Below are 24,409 nucleotides of genomic sequence, written 5' to 3' on the forward strand. Positions count from 1 at the left end.
TCACATCCAGTCCTGTCTTTTTCGTAAGGGCAACTAAGTAAAATAAAAATAACAATACCAACAGGTTACCTACTTTGAAAGATAGTAAGATTTATAGCTGAGGAGAATTCCTTCTAGCCCATTGTGTATGAGCTTTCCAAATTAATCAGACCTTTCAACTCATTGTTTGTAACCCCCAAGTTATGACATCTTAGTGTCATAAGTATATATCTACCCTTTCTTTTCTAAATGCAGCGACAGCTTCAGACCTTTTAGTACATATCTTTGGGGTATCCCATTAGTTACAGCCTGCCCACATGAGAATGACTGATTTATTGCTGCTCTGTTTTCTGTCTGATAGCCAATCACTAATCTATGTCAGTACATTACTTCTAATATCATGTGCTTTAATTTTGCTAACCAACCCAACCTCTTTGGGGGATCTTATTAAGAGCCTTCTGAAAATGCAAATATTATATATCATCATCTCCCTTTCATCTGTTTTATTAGTACCATCTTGAAAGAAACTTCAAGTTGTCAAATATGATTTTCCATTCATAAATGCCCAATCAGATTATTTTTATTCAAATGTCTATTTATTAAGTCCTTTATGATAGTTTCTAGCAATCTGCAATTTACAAGCTTCAAACAGCAAGAATAATTGGAATTTCGGAAGATCATTATTTATGCATCGACTATCTCTGTAGCCACATCTTTCAACCTCTGTGAAGTGGACTATCAGCTCTCAGGGATTTATTAACTTTCATCCCCATTAATTTTTCCAGTGCAATATTTTTTAACTGGTATTAGAAAGCATTTGGTGCAGTGCCACATAGTGGTAGCTTAGCAAATTTAAAATGTTTGGGATGAATTTGCGAATCCAAATTTGTAGATGATACTTTTTAAACTAGGGAGAATCGCGTATGGTGAGGATGACGCTGAGCAATTTCAGAGATATATTGACAAGTTGGCCAAATGGGCAGCCACCTGGCAGGTGAATTTCAATACAGAGAAGTGTGTGATAATGCATTTTGGTAGAAGATACATGCACAGACATATAGGCTCAATGGTACAACTTTGAGGGGAGTATAGTAGAAGAACAACATTAGAGTTCACGTGCACAATCCTCTCAGCGTGGCCAGGCAAGGTGAAACCATTGTTAAAGCGGCTAATCGGATCCTGGGGTTTATTAAAAGAGGCAGAGAGTATAAAACCAAGGAAATTATACAATACCTCCACAAATCAGACTTTATTTGGAGTATTGAGTTCAGTTCTGGGCACCTTATTTAAAAAAAGATATTAATGTCCTGGAGAGAGTTATTGCTTCCTGCTATAGAAACACTTAACTGATCCATTTACTATGGAATACTCTATAACTATTGCTCTTCTTCTTTCTACCCCACCATACATGCTTAGTGCTGTGAACTTGTCTCTGGCTGTACTCCCCTGAGGCACCACTGCCTTCACTAATTTGAAAATGAAATACTAATGGCAAGCATGATAGAGTCAGGGGTCTCCTGAACTCCTTGCCTGGTTTTGTCAGACTACTAATTCTCCTGTTCAGCAGTCTAGAGCACAAAATACACCTAAGAACAAGTGAATAATTTTAAACTGATTAAAGTTAGAAATAGGGTTTCTGAGCATGGTAGAATATCTAGGAGACTATACGGGAGGTTCGTGCTTACTAGAATGTTATTCAGAATGAGAAATTTTCCATGCAAGGAAGGATTAGAAAAATTGGGCTTATTCTCTTTGGAGCAGTGAAGATTATCACATGACCTTATTTAGGCATTCAAAATTATGAACAATTTTGACAGGGTAAGAAAGTATGTTCTGTTTCCACTAGTTGGTATATCAGTAACTAGGGAGTCACAATTTCAAGTTTGCCAGCAAGAGTACTAGCAGTGAGCTGACTTCTTTGCTCAGAGAATTATTAGGATTTGGAAAGTGCTGGCTGGGAGAATGATAGTGGCAGATCTCATATGAGCTTTCAAAAGAGAGGCTGGATATATATTTGAAAATGATGAATTTCGAGGCCTGCAGAGATAAGGCTGGAGGATGGGACTAGTGAAATAGCACTTTCGGGAGCCAGTACAGACACGATGGGTCAAATGCGCTCTTTCGGTACTAGACATTCTATGATTCTATGATTAATTTCTTTCAAGTCATCAATCTCCCTCGTCATTTGGATCTCAAATTCTGGAAGATTTTTTGTATCTTTCTCATAACAGACAAAAAGTAATCATTTAGCTTTTCTGACAGTTCTCTACTCCCCAACACAAGTTATCCTGACTTTCCTCTGAATGGACCCACATTTTAGGCTAATGTTTCATTTTTATTTATCTGAAGAAACTTTCACAAAGCATTATTATGCTTTTTCTTTCCTTATCGGCTTCTTGGGTCTCCTTTGCTGTATTCCAAAAACTTCCCAATCCTCAGCTTTATTACTATTTCCGGTCATTTTATGAGCCTTTTCTTTTAAATTTACAAAATACTCAACTTCCTTTGTCAACCATAGGCCTTTTTTTGACTTTTTGCACCTTGAAAGAATGTGTTGTTGCTGGAAGCCATGTAATAGTTCTTCAACGACTGTCCATTGCCCGAGTACAATCACGCCTTTTAATATATTTCCCCAATACAGCTGAAGCAGCCTGTACATTATTCTTTAATAATTTTCCACAATAAAATTTAATATCCTTATTTAAGGATATTACTTCACTTCACTATAACTACTTCACTTTCAATAATAATGTAAACATTTTACCATATTGTGATCATTCATCCTGAAAAGGTCCTTTCACAACTAGATTATTAATTAGCCATTTTCATCACGTTATTACATCTAGAATAGCCTACCTCTAGTCAGCTCTTCAACATGCTATTCGAGAAAACCATTCCTAAGACACTCTAGAAACCGGTCCTCCACAGCATTAGTGCTCATTTGGTTTAGCAAATGCAGATCAAAGTCACCCATGATAACCATGTTGTAAATGTTACAAGTTTCTTTCATCTAATGAATAATACAATGTCTCACACTACACTATTTGGTGGACTATAAATAACTCCGACCAATATCTACTGCCCCTTGCTGTTTCTTAGTTTTACTCAGATTCCATTCATTTTTCTTCCATTCTGAGATCCATCCATATTAAGAGTCCAATCGCATCTTGTTCTATCAGCACCACTGCACTCCTTTTCCTCATCTTTTCTAAATATCAAATATTCTTGAATATTCAGTTGTCAGTGCTAGTCACCCATGCTGCCCATATTTCTGAAATAACAATTATATCATAATCATTTATCTTTATTTGTGCCTTTAGAATACCTATCTTGTTGCAAATGCTACATGCATTCTGGTAGCATGTCCTTAACTTTGACTTTCAGACATAACTTCACATTCGAGACATACTTAATGCTCAGCTTCATTTCGACAGTTTTATAAACTCCCTAGCATCTTTTCAACTTCCTGTTACCAACTTTACTTTCCTTCGAATTTTGGTTACCCCTCAGATTCCCACATCCCTGACAAGCTAGTTTAAACAAACCCCAACAGCATAAGCAAATTTCCTTGTGAGAACATCAGTCCTAGCCTGTTAAGATGTAACCCGTACAGCTTGTATTGACCCCATCAAGCCAAAAACTGGTCCTGATGTCTCAGAATTCTGATGCCCTCCCTCCTACGCCAGTTCTCAATCAAGTGTTCAATCAGTTGATCCTCCTGTTCTTGCACTCACTAGCATGCAGCAAGGGAGCAATCCAGAGATTACTATTTTTGTTAACTGCCTGAAATCTATTCTAAAGACCTAATTTCTATTTCTATATAGGTTGCTGGTACAAATGTGAACAACGACTGCTGGCTGATCCTCTTCCTCTTGAAGGATGTCATGGAGTTCTCGTGTAATACAGTACGGGAACAGGCCCTGTGGTCCAACTCACCCCATGCCTGTTTTCCAAAACTGAACTAGTTCCATTTCCCTACGTTTGGCCCATGTCCCTCTAAAACTTTCCTATTCGTGCACTTGTCCACATGCCTTTTAAATGCTGTAACTGTACCGGCATCTACCACCTCCTCTGGCAGTTCATTCCACACACAAACCATTGTCTGTGTGAAACAGTTGTCCCTCAGGTCCCTTTTAAATCTTTCCCCTCTCATCTTAAAACTATGCTAATTTTAAATTCAGGGAAAATATATTTTCTATTCACCATCTCAATGCAACTCAATCTTTTATAAAGCTCTATAAGGTCACCCTTCAACCTTCTACACGCCGGGGAAAACAGTCCTAGCCTATCCAGCCTCTCCTTAATACTTAAACACTCCAGTCCCGGTAAGATCCTTGTAAATCATTTCTGCACCCTTTCCAATTTAATAGTATCTTTCCTATAGCACAGCGACCAGAATTGTATACAGTATTTCAGCAGTGGCTTCCTACATAGCCTCAATATAATGTCCCAACTCCGACAATCAATGCTCTGACCATTGAAGACAATCATGTCAAATGCCTTCTTCACCACTCTGTCTCCCTGTGATGCCACTTTCAAGGAACTATGCACCTGAACCCCTGGTTCTATCTGTTTGACAACACTCCCAGAGCCCTAACATTAATTGTGTAAGTCTTGTTCTGGTTTATCTTACAAAAATGCAACATCTCGCATTTATCTAAATTAAACTCTATCTGCCACTCCTCAGTCGACTGGCCCAGCTGATCACCTGAAACCACTCTCTGTTATTCTTAACCCTGGCACCACGAAGCAGCAACATTCTATCCTGAAGTCATATTTCCTGCCACAAAAACACTTACCTGATCCTTTAATTATGAAATACCTTATCACTATTGCTCTCCCTTTCCTCTTTCTTCCCATCACACATCCTTGGTGCCATGAACTTGCCTCTGACTGCAAACCCCCAAGAAACCATTGCCTTCACTACTTTTGAAAATGGAATACGAATAGCAAGCATGGTAGACTCAAAGCACTCCTACATTCACTGCCTGATTTCTTACACTGCATGATATCAACCCTTCTCCTGTCCAGAAATCTCCAACACAAAAGACACCTAAAGGAAAATGAATAATGTTTAATATAATTGAGGTCAAAAATAGGGTTTCTTAGCATGGTGACATATCTGGGCCATCATATATGGGGAGGTTTAGACAACAGTTGAAACTTACATCACAGTAGGAAAAGGTGGGCATGGAATCATAAATGCTGTCAGTTATAAATAATCAAACTGTGTGCTAAATACCTATACTAATTTCTACTGACCAGTTATGTATATTTTGAGGAGAGAGATTACTTACCATACATTGCAAATCCATGGAATGGAATGACACCTACGCAGAAAAAGCATATCAGTTAAGTATGACAAACAATGGATTTTTCTTTCACAATTTTTTTTTGGTTATCGATTTACTTATTGAACATACTGACTCAGTGTACAGTTATTGTGACTATTAATTTCAACTGAGATATATTTATAACAAATGATTACCAAAGAACTGATATCGATTCCAAAATGTGAAAGATTACTTCAGTATGCCATAACTATTAAAAGCAATGACTGACAGTTACCAATTTAAATGCTGAGCTCGGCAGCAGTCCATAGAAAACAACACATAGAAAAAAAAGAGGCTGCAAAATGCATATATTGTAATCAGTAAATATTACATGTGCTATTAAAGGAAATCTATCACACTTACCATTTGGAGGGTACACAACAGTATAATCTTCTAATGCAAACTTCCCTATCAAAATACACAAATGCAAAAATGTGAATAGAAAATATGCTTCAAAGGGGTCATCATAGTTTTAAAATAAAAACTTAACGTCCCTTAGTTAGTCACAAATAACAATCATATTAATCATTCAGAAATGTTACAATCATAGAGAAGACAGAGTATCATATGCAGATTTCATTATTTGATTTTAATACCTGAGACTTTCATGGACTATAAATGATTTTAAAAGGGACATGACTGACCCAAAACAGTTGTTGTGATCACATGACAAGCCCAGGGACCAAGCAGCAGTATCAAAAGGCATTAGTCAAGAGGCATTTAAATTCTGAGGAGTCAAAAAATGTGCATCTCTTGTTTTACTAACACTTACATGATAACTTCATATGTTGGATATGATAGATTATTTGCAGTGCATTCAATTCAAAGCTAAATGCAGCTAGACATGGAATTTACAAACAAGTAGCTTTCTTTGGGCGATACAGAGAGACAAAACAACACAGACTGATAACAGAAAAAACACAAACTTTTTCACATTCCTTCCTCTCTATATCTCTCAAAAAAGCCATTGTTCACCAAGAAATCAAGATTATCTGCATACTTCGGCACTCCTGAGAAACATCTAAATCATCAAGTTTCACTCTTGAAAGTCAAGGACTCCTAAACATAAACTACAATGACTCTACTTCCTGTCTGTTCTGGACACCCCTCCCCAATTCCTATGTTTGTGTATATATTTTATTATTTTTCTTGGGTTTCATAGATTATCAAACTCTAATCACCTTCACTTAAGAACACATTGGAATTGAGTTTCTTTCATTATGATCTGGTTAGCTAAGATTAATTTAAGAGCAATATGTAGAAAAGAAGAAATAAAAATATTTGTTGCCCCGGACCAAGAAGGGATTTTAAAAAAAGAGCTAATCTATACACCTCACCCGTTGACATAAAAAAAATTTCTGATACAACAACTGAACAGACTTGTACCATTTTCTGACAGAAATATAAATTATTTTAAGATTGCATACTGTTCTGAGTCACTTTGATATACAGGTAGCAACTAAAATCTGCATACTAACAAAGATCCTTTTGTAACTGAACTATAAGCTCAATTATATAAAATGAACATAAAAACAAAGGAATAATATTCAGCATGCTAAAATTTTCAGTAGATAGACATGTGACACAGAATACAATTGCAAACAGACCTTCTTACCTCTGATATATGATTTGGGGGGAGAAGCACTGCTATAGCTGAAATGATCAAGAACTAGTGTGTCTCGAGAAAAGCATAATAGCACCTGGGAATCAAAAGAAGTATGCAAGTGTAAAATGTTGTAATAATAAATATACAGATAAGATGACTGATTTCTTATTCAAGGGGGAAAGTATCAATTATCTAATGAGGAAAATTTCACTGAAATGTAATTTATTTATGACAGGCCCTGCCAAAGGTCTACCACCTCACTCAGTAAATGTAAACTAGCAGCATTTTTTTCTCTGCAATCTTGACATAATTGGAGGAATGTCACCATCATTTATGGAAGATAAACATATCGCTAAAGAAATTGAAATGCCAAACTTTAAAACTGTACCACGTACCTTGACATATGCCTATTTCATTTTCTCAAAAGTGTCAGGCAATGCAGCTTATATTTTTAAGTTCGTGGCAAAGTGCTCTTCAGTCCTTCCTTTATTGGACCTCCTGGCAGTTAACAAGTCAGTCATCATGAACTTCTGTATTCTCCTTGGCATTACCTTGCCCAAACGGCACTCTCTTCTTGTACTATCTAAAGGTCTTAAATTGTATAAAATGTACCGTGCTGTCTTGCTTTCCATCACAATACAAAGTGAAAAACTGATTCCCACCTACTCAATTTTATATTTGTTAGTTGGTCAGGCCTATTAGATATAGAGGAATTTTCCAGTTCAATTTTCCAATACCAAAGTATTTAGGTGCAAAAATCCTAATAATGTCTACAATTTAATTCACAGACAGTATTCCATAATTTGCAACTTTTATAATGTTTGATAATTATGTTTCCAAGCTGTTCAAAGATTCAAGATTTTTTTAAAGCAACTAATAAATTCAGTATATTCAATTTAAATGAGGTGACATCACCTTTCCCAGTTAGACAGAACTAATATACAACACTTAAGCACGACTATATTTCCAGACGTAGGTCACATGCAACAGCTTAATGTTTCCTTAGGAAAGCACTGCTTTTTTGTAAGGGCTTACTTCCAGCTATTTGGAACAAACATTTACTACTTTGAAGAAGGTTTATTGCAAGGAGTACAACATACAGTTTTGGCCCCCACACTTAAGGAAGGATGTAATTGCATTGGAAGCAGTTCAGAGAAGGATCATTGGATTAATACCAAAAATAAAAGGTTTATCTTATAAGCAGTTTAGTTCTATACTTACTACAATTTAGAAAAATGAGGGGAGATCTAATTGGAGTATAAAAGATGCTAAAGCAGGTCAACAAAACATATGAAAAGTGGAGGTTCCCTTCTGGGGTAATCTAGGACAAGAAGTCATAGTTTTAAGATAAAAGGTGGCAGATTTAAAACAAAGATAAGGAGGTATTACTTCTCTTAAAGGGTCATGAATCTGTGGAGTTCACTAACCCAGAGTGCAGTGAATGCCAGGACACTGAATAAATTTAATGAGGAGACAGATTTTTAATTAGTAATGGGTTGAATGGTTATGGGGACTGGACAGGAAAATGGAATTGAAGCTCAGATGAGATCAGCCATGATCATATTAAATGATGGAGCAGCCTTGAGGGGCTGCATTGCCTACTTTTGCTCTGAGTTCATATGTTCTTATATTCAATAAACCATAATGTTAGTGCTAATATGGATTATACTAAATTGTGCAAAACGTTGGTAGAAGGAATAGCGCAGTGGTTAGCACTGCTGCCTCACAGCAGCAGGGACCAGATTCGATTCCAGCCTCGGGTGACTGTCTGCGTGGGGTTTACACATTCTCCCCGTGTCCGCGTGGGTTTCCTCTGGGTGCTCTGGTTTCCTCCCACAATCCAAAGATGTGCAGGCTAGGTGAATTGGCCATGCTAAATTGCCCATAGGGATAAGTGCATTAGTCAGAGGGAAATGGGTCTGGGTGGATTACTTTTAAGAGTGTCGGTGTGGACTAGATGGGCCAAAGGGCCTGTTTCCACACTGTAGGGAATCTAATCTAATTTGTAAGGAGATTTGTAGCTCGGGTGCTCGTTGTTGTGGTTCTGTTCACCGAGCTGGGAATTTGTGTTCTAGACGTTTCGTCCCCTGTCTAGGTGACATCTTCAGTGCTTGGAAGCCTCCTGTGAAGCGCTTCTGTGATCTTTCCTCCGGCATTTGTAGTGGTTTGAATCTGCCGCTTCCAGTTGTCAGTTCCAGCTGTCCGTTGCAGTGGTTGGTACATGTGGTTGGTACAAGTTTTGCTCACACATTCATTTGGCCACAGATTAATGAAAAGCTTGCATTTGCAAACATTTCAAATATCTACAACCACTATTTCCTTAGTTGGTAGAGGTTCAGGATAGCAATTTGATTATTAAATCCCCCTTATTCAATATTGTTACAATTAGGCCAATCTCAGAGGTTTCATCCATTTTTTTTGTTGTAATAAAGCGATGTTTAAAATTTCATTTTCAACCTGTACTCTATTTTAGTATTTGTTAATTGGTCAAACCTATCAGATATTGAGGAGAAAGGGCTTGACGTAGTTCCGAATAACAAATGCCAAGAATTCATGGCTCTACTGAGATTTCTATATGAGACAGTCTCACGTGTATTCAATTTGATTTCAACTGAGATCCAAATCCAAGAATACTGTCAAATCAAGTCTGAAATGTGCTGAAAGAAGTGGTCTGAGCCATCTGGACATTTTGTGAATTTAACTGAAATTGAGCTAAATGTTCCAACCTATGCATGTTAAACATTCAAATTACAACCACAAGGATAGGACTTTGGTCCAGAGCTAAAGATCAGTTAAAACCAGACTGAATGAACATCTCCCCAACTAGAATGCAAACTGCAGCTACCTGTCCCAGACTGCAGTATAAATACTGCAAAAATTCTAAATAGCATATCCTTGAAAGAATAAAAATGAAAAAAAGTTTATGGAAAGAGCTCCACAACAAGTAGTAAGCACTTCCTTTTATTTGTATATTTTGATGCTCAAAACTTCAATTAAACTTTCCTCTCAAAAGAACTGCAATAATAGAACATAGACAGAACATAGAAAAGTACAGCATAAAACAGGCCCTTAGGCCCACAATGTTGTGCCAAGACTTAATCTTAATATAAAATATAGTAACTTAACCCACACACTCCTCAACTCACTGCTATCCATGTGCATGTCCAGCAGTCGCTTAAATGTCCCCAATGACTTTGCTTCCACCTCCTCAGCTGGCAACTCATTCCATGCATTCACAACTCTCTGCGTAAAGAACCTATCTCTGATGTCTCCTTTATACCTTCTTCCTAATATCTTCAAACTATGACTTCTCGTACCAGTCAAACCTACCCTGGGCAAAGGTCTCTGGCTATTGACTCTATCTATTCGTCTCATTATTTTGTACACCTCGATCATGTCTCCTCTCTTCCTCCTTCTCTCCAGAGAGAAAAGTCCGAGCTTATTCAACCTTTCTTCATAAGGCAAGCCCTCCAGTCCAGGCAGCATCCTGGTAAACCTTCTTTGCACCCTCTCCAAAGCCTCTGTATCTTTCCTATAGTAGGGTGACCAGAAGTGGACACAATATTCCAAGTGTGGTCTCACCAGGGACTTGTAGAGCTGCAGTAAAACCTCGCGGCTTTTAAACTTGATACCCCTATTAATGAAAGCCAAAACATCATATGCTTTCTTAACAACCCTATCCACTTGGGTGGCAACTTTCAGGGATCTATGTACTTGCACATTCAGATCTCTCTGTTCCTCCACACTGCCAAGAATCCTGTTTTTAATCCTATATTCAGCATTCAAGTTCAATCTTCCAAAATGCATCACTTCGCATTTATCCACGTTGAACACCAACTGCCGTTTCTCAGCCCAGCTCTGCATCCTGTCTATGTTGCACTTCAGCCTGCAGTAGCCCTCTATACTATCGACGACTCATCCAACCTTTGTGTCATTTGCAAATTTACTAACCCATCCCTCAACCTCCTCATCCAAGTCATTTATAAAAACTACAACGAGCAGAGGCCCAAGAACAGAGCCTTGCGGGACCCAACTCAACACTGCCTTCCAGGCAGAATACTTTCCATCTACAACCACTCTCTGCCTTCTGTCAGCTAGCCAATTCTGAATCTAGATAGGCAAATCTCCCTGTATCCCATACTTCCAGACTTTATGAATGAGCCTACCAAGGGGAACCCTATCAAATGCCTTGCTGGAGTTCATATACACCACATCCACTGCTCGACCTGTCTTGACACCTCCTCAAAGAACTCAATAAGATTTCTACGTATGACCTGCCCCTCACAAAGCCATACTGACTGCCTTTAATCACACTATGCTTTGCCAAATAGTCATAAATCCTATCCCTTAGAATTCTTTCCACAACTTTGATGGCCACAGACGTGAGACTGACTGGTCTGTAATTGCCAGGGATTTCCCTATTACCTTTCTTGAAAAGTAGAACAACATTCGCCTCCTTCCAATCCTCCGGTATGACTCCTGTGGAGTGTGAGCAAGCAAATATCCTCGCCAGCGGCTTAGCAACCTCCTTTCTTGCCTCCTGGAGCATCCTAGGATAAACCTGGTCTGGCTCTGGGGACTTATCAATTTTAATGTTTTCCAAAAGTTCTAGCACATCATCTTCATTAACCTAGATTTTGTGAAGACTGCATCCCAGCTCCTCTATGTTTTCATTTACAACAAATTCCCTTTCCTTGGTGAAAATCGAAACAAAAAACCCATTTAGGGCTTCCCCTATCTTCTCAGACTCCACGCACAAGTTCCCTCCGCTATCCCTGATTGGCCCTACCTTCTCCCTGATCATTCTCTTATTCCTCATATATGAGTAAAACGCCTTTGGATTCTCCCTAATCCTTCTTGCCAAGACTTCTTCGTGCCCCCTCCTGGCTCTCCTCAGTCCATTTCTGAGCTCCTTTCTAGCAAGCCTGTAATCCTTTAAAACTGTGCTTCAATGTTTTAGATTCATCTGAAATATTTCAACTGACCTGATACAAATAATCTTCAAAAACAAAATAGTAGTCATCGTTGCTAGCTGTAAGTTTCACATCCTAGAAGAAGAAAAAGGAAATTCATCAGAAATAACAGAACCTCAGCATACATTTCTTAAAAATTGCTCTATAAACTGTTGTTTTTAGGCAGGGATGGTTGAGGGCAGTGAGAAAGGGGATGAATACACTATTACAATCAGGTGAAAGGGTTAGTCTCTCTTTTTTATAACTCTTTTGATTGGTAGCAATTATTTTCAAGTCAGTTGGCACTTAGCCATACTATAGTTTGATTAAAACATACTGTCAAGACTAAGGAGCCATTTACAAGGTTTCCTTGAACAAAAGAAGGAATTTTATTACTTATTGACCCCTAAGTACAAGAATAAAATGTGAATAAATAAATAGATTAAGCCTATACTGTCTAGATTTTAGAAAAATTAGAGGAAATCTAACTGAGGTATACAAGACCCATGAGAGAGACTAAAAGTAAAACTGGTGTTGCCCTTTGTAGGACAATCCAGAGTGAAAGTCATAGCTTTAGGATAAGGAGTAGCAGATTTAAAACAAAGATGAGGAGGAATTATGAGGAGGAAAGGGCCATGAATCTGTGGAATTCACTACTTCCAGAGTCCGATGGATGCTGGGACATAAAATCAACTTAAGGAGGAGATAGATTTTTAATTAGTAATGGGTTGAAAGATTATGGGGATTGATCAGGAAAGTACAGATGAAGCCAAGATGAGACCAGCCATGATTGTGTTGAATTACCTACTCCTGCTCCTAGGTTTAATGTTTTATGTGACACCAAGGACACATACAAGCACGGGTATAAAGCTTTAAAAAGGAAAGGTAAAACTTTAAAAATGCAGTTTAAAATGTTCTTATAGTCTTTGAGTCTGTATAGTTGAACATGAGACCATAGCTGTATAGCTGAGACCTCGTATTCTCCACAATAATGAAATTTGTAGAATTGTTTACATTTGAAGAAGAGTCATATCTGACTCATAATGTTAATTCTATTTCACTCTCCATGGATGCTGACAGACCTGCTGAGTTTCTCCAAAGTTTTCCGACTTATTTCAGACTTCCAGCAATCCCAGTATTTTGCTTTTACTCAGAGAAATAATTCGCCTGTAGCAACAGTCTTTCCCCTCTCATTTTCTTTTCTCTAAAGTCCCTCTTATCAAAAATTGAGAAGTGAAACCCAATGGAAAGCCTCATCACCATATGAGGAGAACTCAGAATCTAGAAAAGCAATTTCTGCCACCCATAATTGATACAGGAAACTATCCCAGTGCCAGTAGCCTTTGTGCAAAGTGATTTTAGCTATGGAACTGTATTTTTTTCTGAATTTAGCTGTTACATTCTCAAAGTACAGAAATTTTATACTTTCTCTCAATATCAGAGGTTGTGTACACGTGTGTTTCCAAGAAGTGTAGTTCTACATACTTGCAATGATTAAACCTTTTGTTAACAATTTTTAAATATTTGCTTAAGTTTTGTTTCTGAACAAAATAATTCTTTATTGATTATTTAAGGGATCTGACTGGGAGATGAGGTGTACTGTCAATAACTGTGGCTGATGACTTTGTTAGGCAAACTAAGACACAGGAGCAAAAATTAGGCCATTCAGCCCATCGACTCTCCTCTGCCAATCAATCATGGCTGATAAATTTCTCAATCCCATCCTTCTGCTTTGTCACCATAATCCTTGAGAATCAAGAACCTATTTATCTCCATCTTAAATATACTCAATGACCTGGCCTCTGCAGCCTTCTGTGGCAGTGAATTCCATAGATTCACCATTCTCTGGTTGAAGAAGTTTCTCCTTATCTCCGTTCTAAGAGATCTTGCCTTTACTGTAAGGCTGTGCCCTCAGGTCCTAGTCTCAACCTCTGAGGCGTAGCACAGATACAATGCAACCTATTCCTCCTATAGTGAAGAGCTGATTGACCTGCTGAAGATGAGGCTTGAATGTTTACATTGGTGGAATACAGTTCAGACAAAGTGCACTGGATAAACTTTGCATGCTGTCCCCTCCACATTAGTAGCAAACAAAGAGTGGATGTGATAGACACTAAAAAGCTGGGAGAATAGCAGTCTTCTGAGCAGAATGAACATCACCTCCAATATGATGAAAAGATGCAACATTGGATGCAACAGGACTAGTCTGAGAAACCACAGCTGCTGTTAGTGCACACTTCCACCCTTGCTCTCATAACTCCACAAAAAAAAAAATTATCCCTTTACAATGCCTCAGCCAGGGATGGAAAATGAATAGAGCTATAATGAATATACATAGTCACTTGCAGCTGGCAGTTGAAAGATTGACCTTACATGAGAAGTAGGGGTTCAATTAAATTAGGGTAAAAAATGAGGTCTGCAGATGCTGGAGATCACAGCTGCAAATGTGTTGCTGGTCAAAGCACAGCAGGCCAGGCAGCATCTCAGGAAGAGAATTAGCATCTCGTGCTGAAACATCGGCCACAAGTGTGCAAGAGGGCTGTCACAGGTCCCAGATCCCTTCACTCCTTGATACTCAGCTATGCCACTTGTGGGAAAAGGGCAAAAGATCAATTTTTTCATACCTTGTAGATGAGGTTATCAATTAAAAGATCATGTTGAATCACATTTGACTTCAGTTGCTCATAATACAAAGAATCCTGTACAAAAAAAAGAAAAAAATAGTCAACATTTCAATCACAAAAATAATACATTTAATAAAGTTCAAAATATCTTATAAATGTTATGGAAAAGCTGAACTGACTACAGCGCACAAGTTTTTTTCCCACTCTGCAATTTGAATATTTCTCACTATGATGATGAGTACAAGAACATCACAAATATTTTGACACTGTGGTTGTTTCTATAAGCTCATTGGACTGAGATTTTTCCAAAATTTAAACATTTTCACCTAATTGCGCAAGTAAGGAGTGCATTTATTTACCTAACATTTGCTGGGTTTGGACAGGTTGTGCTGCTGTAACGCGTGCTTCACCAACATGAACTGGCTACAACACGATTGACGAATTGTGGACACGATTTTCTATTAGCGAAGCTCCACAGTGCGATTTTCTAAAGCACGAGTTTGCAGAGGAACACAACTGTCATGTTCTAGCAGAACGATTTGTAACAATTAATTTTTTTTAAAAAAGAAGCCTGCTCTATTGAAAAGTTAATTGGTCAAATGATGACCTTATGATTAGGAAGGTCACTCATCTTCATGTTTCTGTGTCTGAAGAAATATATGTGTTTAACTAAATGACATAACTCAGCAGCAATGGACTAAACTATCGCAGAACAGTTCCAGTCCAGGAAGCTGATGAGTGGACCTGGAGGTCTACTTGTAAGGCAGGTATGACATAGGACATTTTGATAAAAACAAGTCAAAGAAAAGAATTCACAATAGTAGATTGATGAATTGAAATGAAAATTAGAAGAGAGGGAGGCTGTTGTGGAGAGGTTGTTGAAATAACTTGAGGAGATGAGGAACCAGAAGAACATTTGTTAGAAAGAGAGAAATGGTGCAAGTGACAGCAACTTGTTAAAAGTCAATGTGTCAATAATCAAACGTAACGTGACAGTCTGAAAAAAAAGGAACTTAAGCAATGTTGCAGCACTAAGGAAGCAGAAAAACAGTGCTCAGACCTCAAAATAGCAGATCAGTGTCTGGTCAAAGGCTACTGGGAGGAGAATTATAATCCATGCCAGAATAAGGTGGACAAGCTGTGGGAGGTTTTGAAGTGAACAAGAGGGAGGTCGGGGTTGGGGAGAGCCTCACATTTATCCACACTTTACTGCCATGCATTTGCCCACTCACTCAGCATGTCCAAATCACACTGCCACATCTCTGCATTCCTCTCACAGCACAACCCAGCTTTGTGTCATTTGCAAATTTTGAGTTGTTGTATTTAGTTCCCTCATCTAAATTATTAGCACACATTGTGAACAAGTGGAGTCCTAATACTGAATCCTACAGTACCCTACGAATCACTGCCTGCCATTAAGAAAAAGATTCCCTTATTCCCACTGTTTCTTTCTTGCCTGCTAAACAGGCAAGAATAACACACAACGAAGAGGACACCACAACACACACCTGGGTTAAAAACTTCTCCCACAGACACAGAAAGAACAATACTGGCCAAGGGACTCAACTACAACCACAGGGACGCCAAGACAGCAGACTTCCTAGCAGCACTAGAATGCACACTCAGGAACAATGGATTGACAGAAGAGACACAACAAACAGTGAGACAAAGTATCGTACCTCTGATAACAAGGAAAAGACAAACACACAACCTCAACACCAAGGAGAAAGAAGCACTAAAATCACTAAGAAACGATAAGAACATAATCATACTACCAGCAGACAAAGGCAGAATGACGGTCATACTGGACAAAGCAGAGTACATCCAAAAGGCACAACAACGACTTGCAGACACCAACACCTACCAAAAGAGGGAGGCTGACCCCACCCCACAGCTCACCAATAGGATAAACAACACATTGAGGAATCTACAAAAAAACGGACAGATAACCACGTCTGACCTACAAAGAATGAAACTGGAAAGCAACAATACCCCCAGATTCTATGGACTACCTAAAGTACACAAACCAGACATCCCACTCAGACCCATAGTATCACTACCAGGGACACCATCACACAAACTGGCTAAAGAGCTACAGCAGAAACTGAAACACCTGATCAGTGGATCCAGACACTCTATACAGTGAACAGAAGAATTCTTGGACGTTAACAGAAATATACACATAGACAAGGAAGAAACCATGGTCTCATTTGATGTAACGGCATTGTTCACCTCTATCGACAAAACCCTAGCCAGAGAAACAATATCCAACCAGCTGAACATACAGAACAAACAACAGGACGTTGAACCTATTAACAAAGACGGCATACTTAAACTACTGGACCTGTGCCTCACAACACACTTCACATTCAACAACCAGATATACGAACAAATCAACGGAACACCCATGGGCTCACCGATCTCTGGACTCATAGCAGAAGCAGTAATGCAAAGTTTAGAACAAACAGTTTTATGTGGATGACGCCTTTGTAATCATTAAAAACACAGAAATAGAGAACACACACCGGATCATCAACGCCACACTCACAGGAATCCGATTCACGAGAGAGGAAGAAAACGACAACCAGCTCCCATTCCTAGACGTGATGGTACAGAGAACACCGAACGGAGAATTCAGCACGAAGATATACAGGAAAGCCACACACACAGACCAAGTCCTGAACTATGAAAGCAACCACCCCAACACACAGAAAACGAAGTTGCATCAGGACACTATTCAAAAGGGCCATAACACACTGCAGCACACCAGAACTGCAAAAAGAGGAAGAAGAACACCTATACAAGGTATTCACCAAAAACGGATACCCGTGCAATTTCATCAACAGATGCCTAAGGGAAAGACAACGGAACGCGGACATGCTGCAACCCAAAGGACTAGCCACACTATCATACACCAGGAACATTTCCGAACTGACAGCCAGACTGCTGCGACCACTAGGACTCATAACAGCACACAAACCAACAGCCACTCTCAGACAACAACTCACCAGGACAAAGGACCCGATACCCAGCATGAGCAAAACCAGCGTAGTGTACAAAATCGCATGCAAGGACTGCACAAAACACTAGATAGGACAAATAGGAAGACAGCTAACAACCCACATCCATGAACACTAACTAGCCATGAAACAACACGACCAGTATCCTTAGTAGCCACACACGCAGATGACAAACAACACGAATTCGACTGGGACAACACTACTATTATAGGGCAAGCCAAACAGAGAACAGCCAGGGAATTCCTAGAGGCATGGCACTCATCCACAGATTCTATCAACAAATACATCGACCTGGACCCAATATACCGGCCACTGCAGCGGACAGCAACTGACAACCGGAAGCGCAGAGACAAGCCACTATAAATGCCGGAGGAAACATCACAGAAGCGCTTCACAGAAGGCTCCCAAGCACTGAGGATGTCACCTAGAAAGGGGACGAAACGTTTGCAACAAAAACTCCCAGCTCGGCGAACAGAACCACAACAACAAACAAGGAGCCTGTAACAATGGGAATAGATACTAGCAAATAATTTGTTGCTGATGCCAGACAAAACAGGAGATGAGATAAAGGTACAGAACTAAATAAGGGTAGAAGGGTTTGAGTCCTTGTACAGGGGCACATAATGTATTATGGACAACACTAGTCTCACCATCAACGCATTCAACTGACCATCCATACCAAATGGCTGCAAACCAACCAAATGAAGGCATCTATGCTAAACCTGAACACAGGAAGGATGATTGGCTGCACATTCAAAAATGAAGCCAACTCCTCAATAAGCCAGATGATTTGGAATGAGGAGAATCCTCAATTCCACTTGAAAGGAGTGGAACAGAGGCTGTCTCCATGGTTCTGCGAATCTGGAATCTGTTAGTCTTAAATTCCATGTTGAATTGCAATGGCAAGGCTCATGCTGTGAGACCTTAGCCAGTCTTTTTGTAGGAGTATGAAGTGTCTGCAGATTATGACCGAAACCCCGGTCACTCTTGTGATGAAACGAATTTGTTCAAAAGGGAGGATGATTTTGCTTGCAAGCTCCCTGGAGTAATATTTAGATCTAACAATGGAATGTGTCAACAAATAAATTCACATTAATTTGGAAAAAAGAGGACCATTTGCATCCAGCATGAAGTTGTTGAGCTCAGACTACTAAAATTTGTGAATCCCACTGGACCACTGAAATTGTGACCCATCCTTCAATCTGCACAGAACTCGAGTTAGAGGTCAATTGCCGCCATGTATAATGTCAAGACAAAGCAGTGGATGTAACAACCAAATACACGGAGGCTGAAACACTCAGGTATAGCACAGTGGATAATTTTGGAATCTGGACAGCTAATGTATGTTTGGAAATAAGAACAGAAATTGAAGAAACTCAGTAGGTCTAGAAGTATCTATGGAGAGCAAGCAGAGGTAACATTTCAAATTTAGTAACCCTTCTTCTACTTAACATTTTAATTTTTTCTGATCCAATCAGATTGCAGACACTGGTTATGAAAATGCTTCATATTTAATAATTTTTCTGGTCTTAAGTTTGAATGATTGTACAAATGCCAAGAATATTTTTTAAAAGGTCAATGAAACAAATTGCATTTGAACGATTTTTGCACAGGCGTTTCCTGGAAACTACATAGTTATAGATTATTGCTGGTCACGGTTGCTCAAACTCACTTCAAAGAAAACACCTGACTGTTTTACACGGCTACTCTATTTGAACAATGTTTGTAAGTTTGGAATGTGTGTTTGGATTTCTTACTTGGGGAGAGCCTATCACAAAACAAGCTGCTCAACTCATTCTGAAACACCTTCAAACTGATTCTTGCAGTCAGTCTTCCAGAAAAATAATACTTTAATACTGTATTTCCTGAGCAAGACCCCAGAAACAACATACATGATTTTAACTTGATCACGTGCAAAACAGCAAATTTTCAGACTTCAGAACCTTTAATGCTTTGTCCTATTTGCCTTCAAGAATAACCGCAATTGACTAGATAGATTTTTCTTAATGATTCTCTGCAAAGTGAAGTCCCCTTTACCTGAAATGTTTCTGCATGTTTGTGTAAAAGCAAAATATTGTGGATGCTGGAAGTCTGAAAAAACAGAGAAAATGTTAGAGAAATTCAGCAGGTCTGGAAGCATCCATGAAGAAAGAAACAGTTATTGTTTCATGTCCAATATGACTCTTCTGCTTCTTTTAAACCCTTAAGAGGAGTCATACTGAACTTAAAACATTGACTCTGTTTCTCTTTCCACATATGCTGCTAGATCTGTTGAGGTTCTGCAGAATTTTCTGTGTTTAATTCATGCTTGTGAGAGTTTTAGATTATTTACAGGATTAAACACTTTTAATTTCATCATACAAATTGTGTGTGTTAACCAAATGTTTACCTTCACTACATAGGTTTTGCTTCATAATGATTTGACAATTCTGTGTTTATTTAAGAAACCTAGGAGAAGAACCGTTTTTGGTCTACTTCTAACATAGAGAAAACACACAATTAACTGGGGCTGGAGTAAAATATTCTTTAATTTATGTTGTGACCCTGTGGATAGTGGGACTCGAGGCAGTGCACTCCTCCCATCTCAGTCATAATACACCATAAATAGTGCATTTCAGACATCAAAGAATTAAGAAAATAAATAAATTGCAATCATAGAAATCATCCTTGAACACTTAAACTCAATAAAGCTAACAAATTATTTCACTGCCCAGGTTTAAATAGAAAGAACATTATGCAACATAAATTGAGTTGATATTGATCATTATGAGCTCCTACTTTGCAATATCAATTTCCCTCATCATAACATAATTTCTAAGGAGCAAGAGGCTCATCCACAGAGTAAGACTTCGTCAGAATTTTGCTTAATAATCAAAATAAAAATGATAACTTTTCTTGAAGGACAACTTTTAAAATAAACTATGTGGTTTTTATTCAAAAAATTCTTATTACATTCATTATCTAAGTGATATAAAGCTCATAAGCACAAACAATCTCTGAAATGCCTCCAGTCCCATTGCATTAATCACATGTTAGAGCATCTCTACTCATTTCCGTGTATCTCTCATCACATGCAACCCCTTTTTAGGCTCCAACCATACTTCCTTCTGTATCCATCCATGGGTAATAGTATTTCTTAAGTGTAACTTACAACTGAGTGTTACAGTTAAGCATTTCAGGGAGTTAAGGGGAGAAAAAGAACAGCATGTTCTGTGGGTTTTGCCTCCAGAAATTGATTTTTACTCTGCACAAGAAGAAGCTGCCTAATTGGTGAGTGTTGACTAAGAGACTAAGGTTTATTTTATTCCTGAAGTTCAAATTGTATAACTGCTGGTAACAAGGTTAATAAAACATATTAAAATACAACCAAAAATAAAAGTTGAATACAATAATTAATTAGTTTTTTTAAAACACATTAAAGGATGGCAGGTACTGTATCCAATTTTGATGCCGAGTTATAGGAAGGATATAATTAAGCTGAAGAGAGTTCAGAAAAGATTTACCAGGATGTTCCAGGTATGGAAGATTTGATTAATAAAGAAAGGCAGTATAGGTTGTGACTTTTTTCACTGGAGCGTCGGAGGTTGAGAGGTAACCTGATAGAAGTTTATAAAATAATGAGGGGTATTGAGAGAGTTAATGTAGTTGTCTTTTCCCTAGGATTGGGGATTTTAAGTCTAGGGGGCATATTTTTAAGGTAAGAGGAGAGAGATTTAAAAAAAACACATGAAGATCAAATTCTTTTTACACAGACGGTGATTCACGTGTGGAATGAACTTGCTGAGAAAGTGGTGGATATGAGTACAATTACAACATTTCAAACACATTTCAATAAGTACATCAAGATTTGGAGGGATATGGGTCAGGAGCAAGCAGGTAGGACTTTTTAGTTTGGGATTACATTTGGCATGGGCATGGACTGGTTGGACGAGAAGATCTGTTTCCTTTCTATATGACTCCATGACTCTATGATAGGCGATGTGTCATAGTTGAAGCATGTACTTATGCCTGGATAAAAGGGGAAAGCGAGGGCTGCAAATACTGGAGATCAGAGTGTGGTGATGGAAAAGCACAGCAGGTCAGGTAGCACCTGAGGAGTAGTAGAATCAACGTTTTGAGCGAAACAGGGAACACTGGTGCTAGATATGACTATAACCAGTGGAGAGACCCCTGATTCCTAGTGATTCATTTTGTTAGTGGTCCTTGTTAATCGCCACAACAAAATAAACAATTTATTATCACAATCCTCCTTGTGCGAGATTGTTGAGTGAAAATTGGCTGAGTAATAATAGCCACCATCCTTCAGAAGTACTTTGTTAAATGTAATGTGCATGATGGTGTCAAGTTGTCATGACAGACTGGAAATAAATGCAAGTCTATTTTTGCCATTTCTATAATTGCAACTCTGTGATTTTTAGCCATCTCCATATTTGCTGTGACTGAATTCTTGCACTATCTCTCCTTCTTACCTGCCATAATCGCTGTATCTTCTAAATCTGCCTTTTGCTATACTTTTCCTCTCTCTGAACGTCTGTATTACATGTCTCCTTTTATTGTTCATTCTGGTTACTCTCTCTCACCGTATTTTTCTCCATCTTTTGCTTTCCTGGCTTAACCCAATCTGTTGGCATACCCTTAAACTTTTCAATCTCCCCTCTTTCACCAAAATATGTCATTCAGCTAGTTTGGTTAGCAGAGTCATAGAGTCATACAGCACAGAATCAGACCCTTCCGTCCAACCAGTCCATGCCAACCATAATCCCAAACTGAATTAGTCCCAGCTGCCTGCTTTGGTCCATAGCCCTTCAAACACTCCTTGTTCATATACTTATCCAAATGTCTTTTAAACATTGTAACTGTACCCGCATCCAATACTTCCTCTGGAAGTTAATTCCACAAACAGACCACTCTCTGTGTAAAAGAAATTGCTCCTTATGTCTTTTTTTAAATCTTTAAATCCTTAAAAATAGTCCTGGAAAAGATTATGGGAATGGTGATGCCATTCCTGGTAAAAAGATCATTTCTTTCTAGTGGAATCTAAGCCACTCTTGATGATGGATGTTCGAATGCCCACCTAGGCCATACTGTGCGCTCTGCTAACCCTCAGTGCCTCTAAGCAACATTTCAGATGGAAAAGAGATTCACTAGCTTCTGGGCTGGGTGTTTGTGGTAGATGGTAATTAGTAAGAGATCTCCCTGCCCATTGGTTGATCTGATGCAATAACACATCATGGGGTTTGGAGTCAATATAAGGGACTTCCAATAAAAATCTGCTTCCAGTATATATACTGATGGTGGGTCAGGACATGCATAGAATGTGATAGTGGTGTATTAAGCATTGTCAATAAGTTGATTCGATGAGAACGGCAATGTCTGGCTGTTGCTTGACACATCTGTGGGACAGCTCTACCAATTCTGGCACAAGCTCCAAAATGTTGCGATGATATTAAGTCAGTTAGAAACCATTCGTATTGCTAGGGTCTGGAGTCACATGTGGGCCAAAGATGGCACATTTCCATTTCCTAAATGACATTAGTGAAACCAAAGGGTTTTTTTTTAACCAACAATGGTTTTATGGTCACCATGAGAACAGCAATTAATTCCAGTTTTTTTTATTGAATTCAAATTTCACTGTCTGACATGGTGAGATTTAAACCCATGTCCCCAGAGTATTAGCCTGAATCTCTGGATTACTAGTCCAGTGACATTATCGCTACTTCATCACATCTCATTAATACAACGCTATAACCTCCATTTAGTTCCATGTCAGGGGGATATTAATATTCCCACCATCAAAGTAAGGTGTGGAAATGTTCTCTGTTGATTGCACAATATTTAGTTCCACTCTCAACAGCGCAGATAATGAAACAGACAGTACCCACACACAGCAAAGCTTAAACCGCACTTCGACTTGGCCTGAAAAGTGGCAAGAGAATACTTAAATTATTCCTCCTGTCATTCAACAGCATTAACAGTCAAATTCCACATTACAACCATTCTCACTATCACTATCTTATGATCGCCATTGATCAAACACTTAACCGCACCAATCACATAAATATTGCAGCAGCATTGATAGATTAAACCTATCGTAAATAGTTACAACTTACAATTTCAAGTCCAAACACCCATTTATCTGATATATGTAGTAAAAATTTCTAATCTGTCTCAGACTAACAATTACTTTTTATGCATGTGGAATCTTATTCTTTCACTTTTTAATTGTTTTGCGATTTGAAAAACAAGTTACTAAATCTTTGTCTCCTCTTTCCAAAATAAATCTTTTTTCTCTCGTTTATTTCACTTTCTGTATCTGGTGTGACATTTAATTCACCATTTTAACTTGTAATAGGGTTAGGGTTGAACCTTTCTGGTTTAGACTGTGAACCACAGTTACTAACAATTGCCATTAAATTGCCACTAACAACTCTTCAATCTGGTTATAGTTGTGCTTCCTGTTCACAAGAGGTCTCAGATGCCCTATAGAGGGTGCTGTGTCATTTCAGTCTTTTACAATTTCAGTGCAAAAAGTTCATGAAAAGTGAACAGGCAAGCATAAATCTAACAAAAGCCAGTGGCAATAAATTCTGCCTCAATGTTACGGAGTTTCTCCAATCAAGTTTGCTGAATTAGCTTGATTTTATATTGCATTTATTCAATATTGTACTGTTCTATATATCACTTTCCTGTTTCGTCGCAGCCACCTGACATATGTTGCTACATTCAGTTTATGTCCCTATGCTCTGAAGAAAGGTACTAGCTAATGGAGTCACACTCTAATATACATTGTACACATCATTTAACAGAACATTAAATATGTTTTAATGGGCAGTCACTTAGCAGTGGAGAGCAACAAACAAAAAAGTATATTTGGTCTTGAAAAAGGAACATTTTG

The 24,409-nt window shown here is 38.5% G+C and overlaps 1 protein-coding gene across 6 annotated transcripts in view; it reads right to left on the reverse strand.

Moving 5' to 3' along the window:
- Window positions 1–24,409, reverse strand: part of tbc1d19 (TBC1 domain family, member 19) — a 109,052-nt gene that overhangs the window by 23,552 nt on the left and 61,091 nt on the right. For all 6 annotated transcript variants that reach the window (XM_060831318.1, XM_060831336.1, XM_060831353.1 and 3 more), the window contains 5 exons: window positions 14,495–14,569; window positions 11,904–11,966; window positions 6,928–7,012; window positions 5,676–5,720; window positions 5,277–5,309 (listed from right to left, as the gene is read on the reverse strand). In XM_060831318.1, coding sequence (XP_060687301.1) covers window positions 5,277–5,309; window positions 5,676–5,720; window positions 6,928–7,012; window positions 11,904–11,966; window positions 14,495–14,569 — 301 coding nt within the window. The remainder of the gene's footprint in view (window positions 1–5,276; window positions 5,310–5,675; window positions 5,721–6,927; window positions 7,013–11,903; window positions 11,967–14,494; window positions 14,570–24,409) is intronic.

The sequence above is a fragment of the Hemiscyllium ocellatum genome, chromosome 1 (genome assembly GCF_020745735.1).
Source record: "Hemiscyllium ocellatum isolate sHemOce1 chromosome 1, sHemOce1.pat.X.cur, whole genome shotgun sequence".
Lineage (NCBI taxonomy): Eukaryota > Metazoa > Chordata > Chondrichthyes > Orectolobiformes > Hemiscylliidae > Hemiscyllium > Hemiscyllium ocellatum.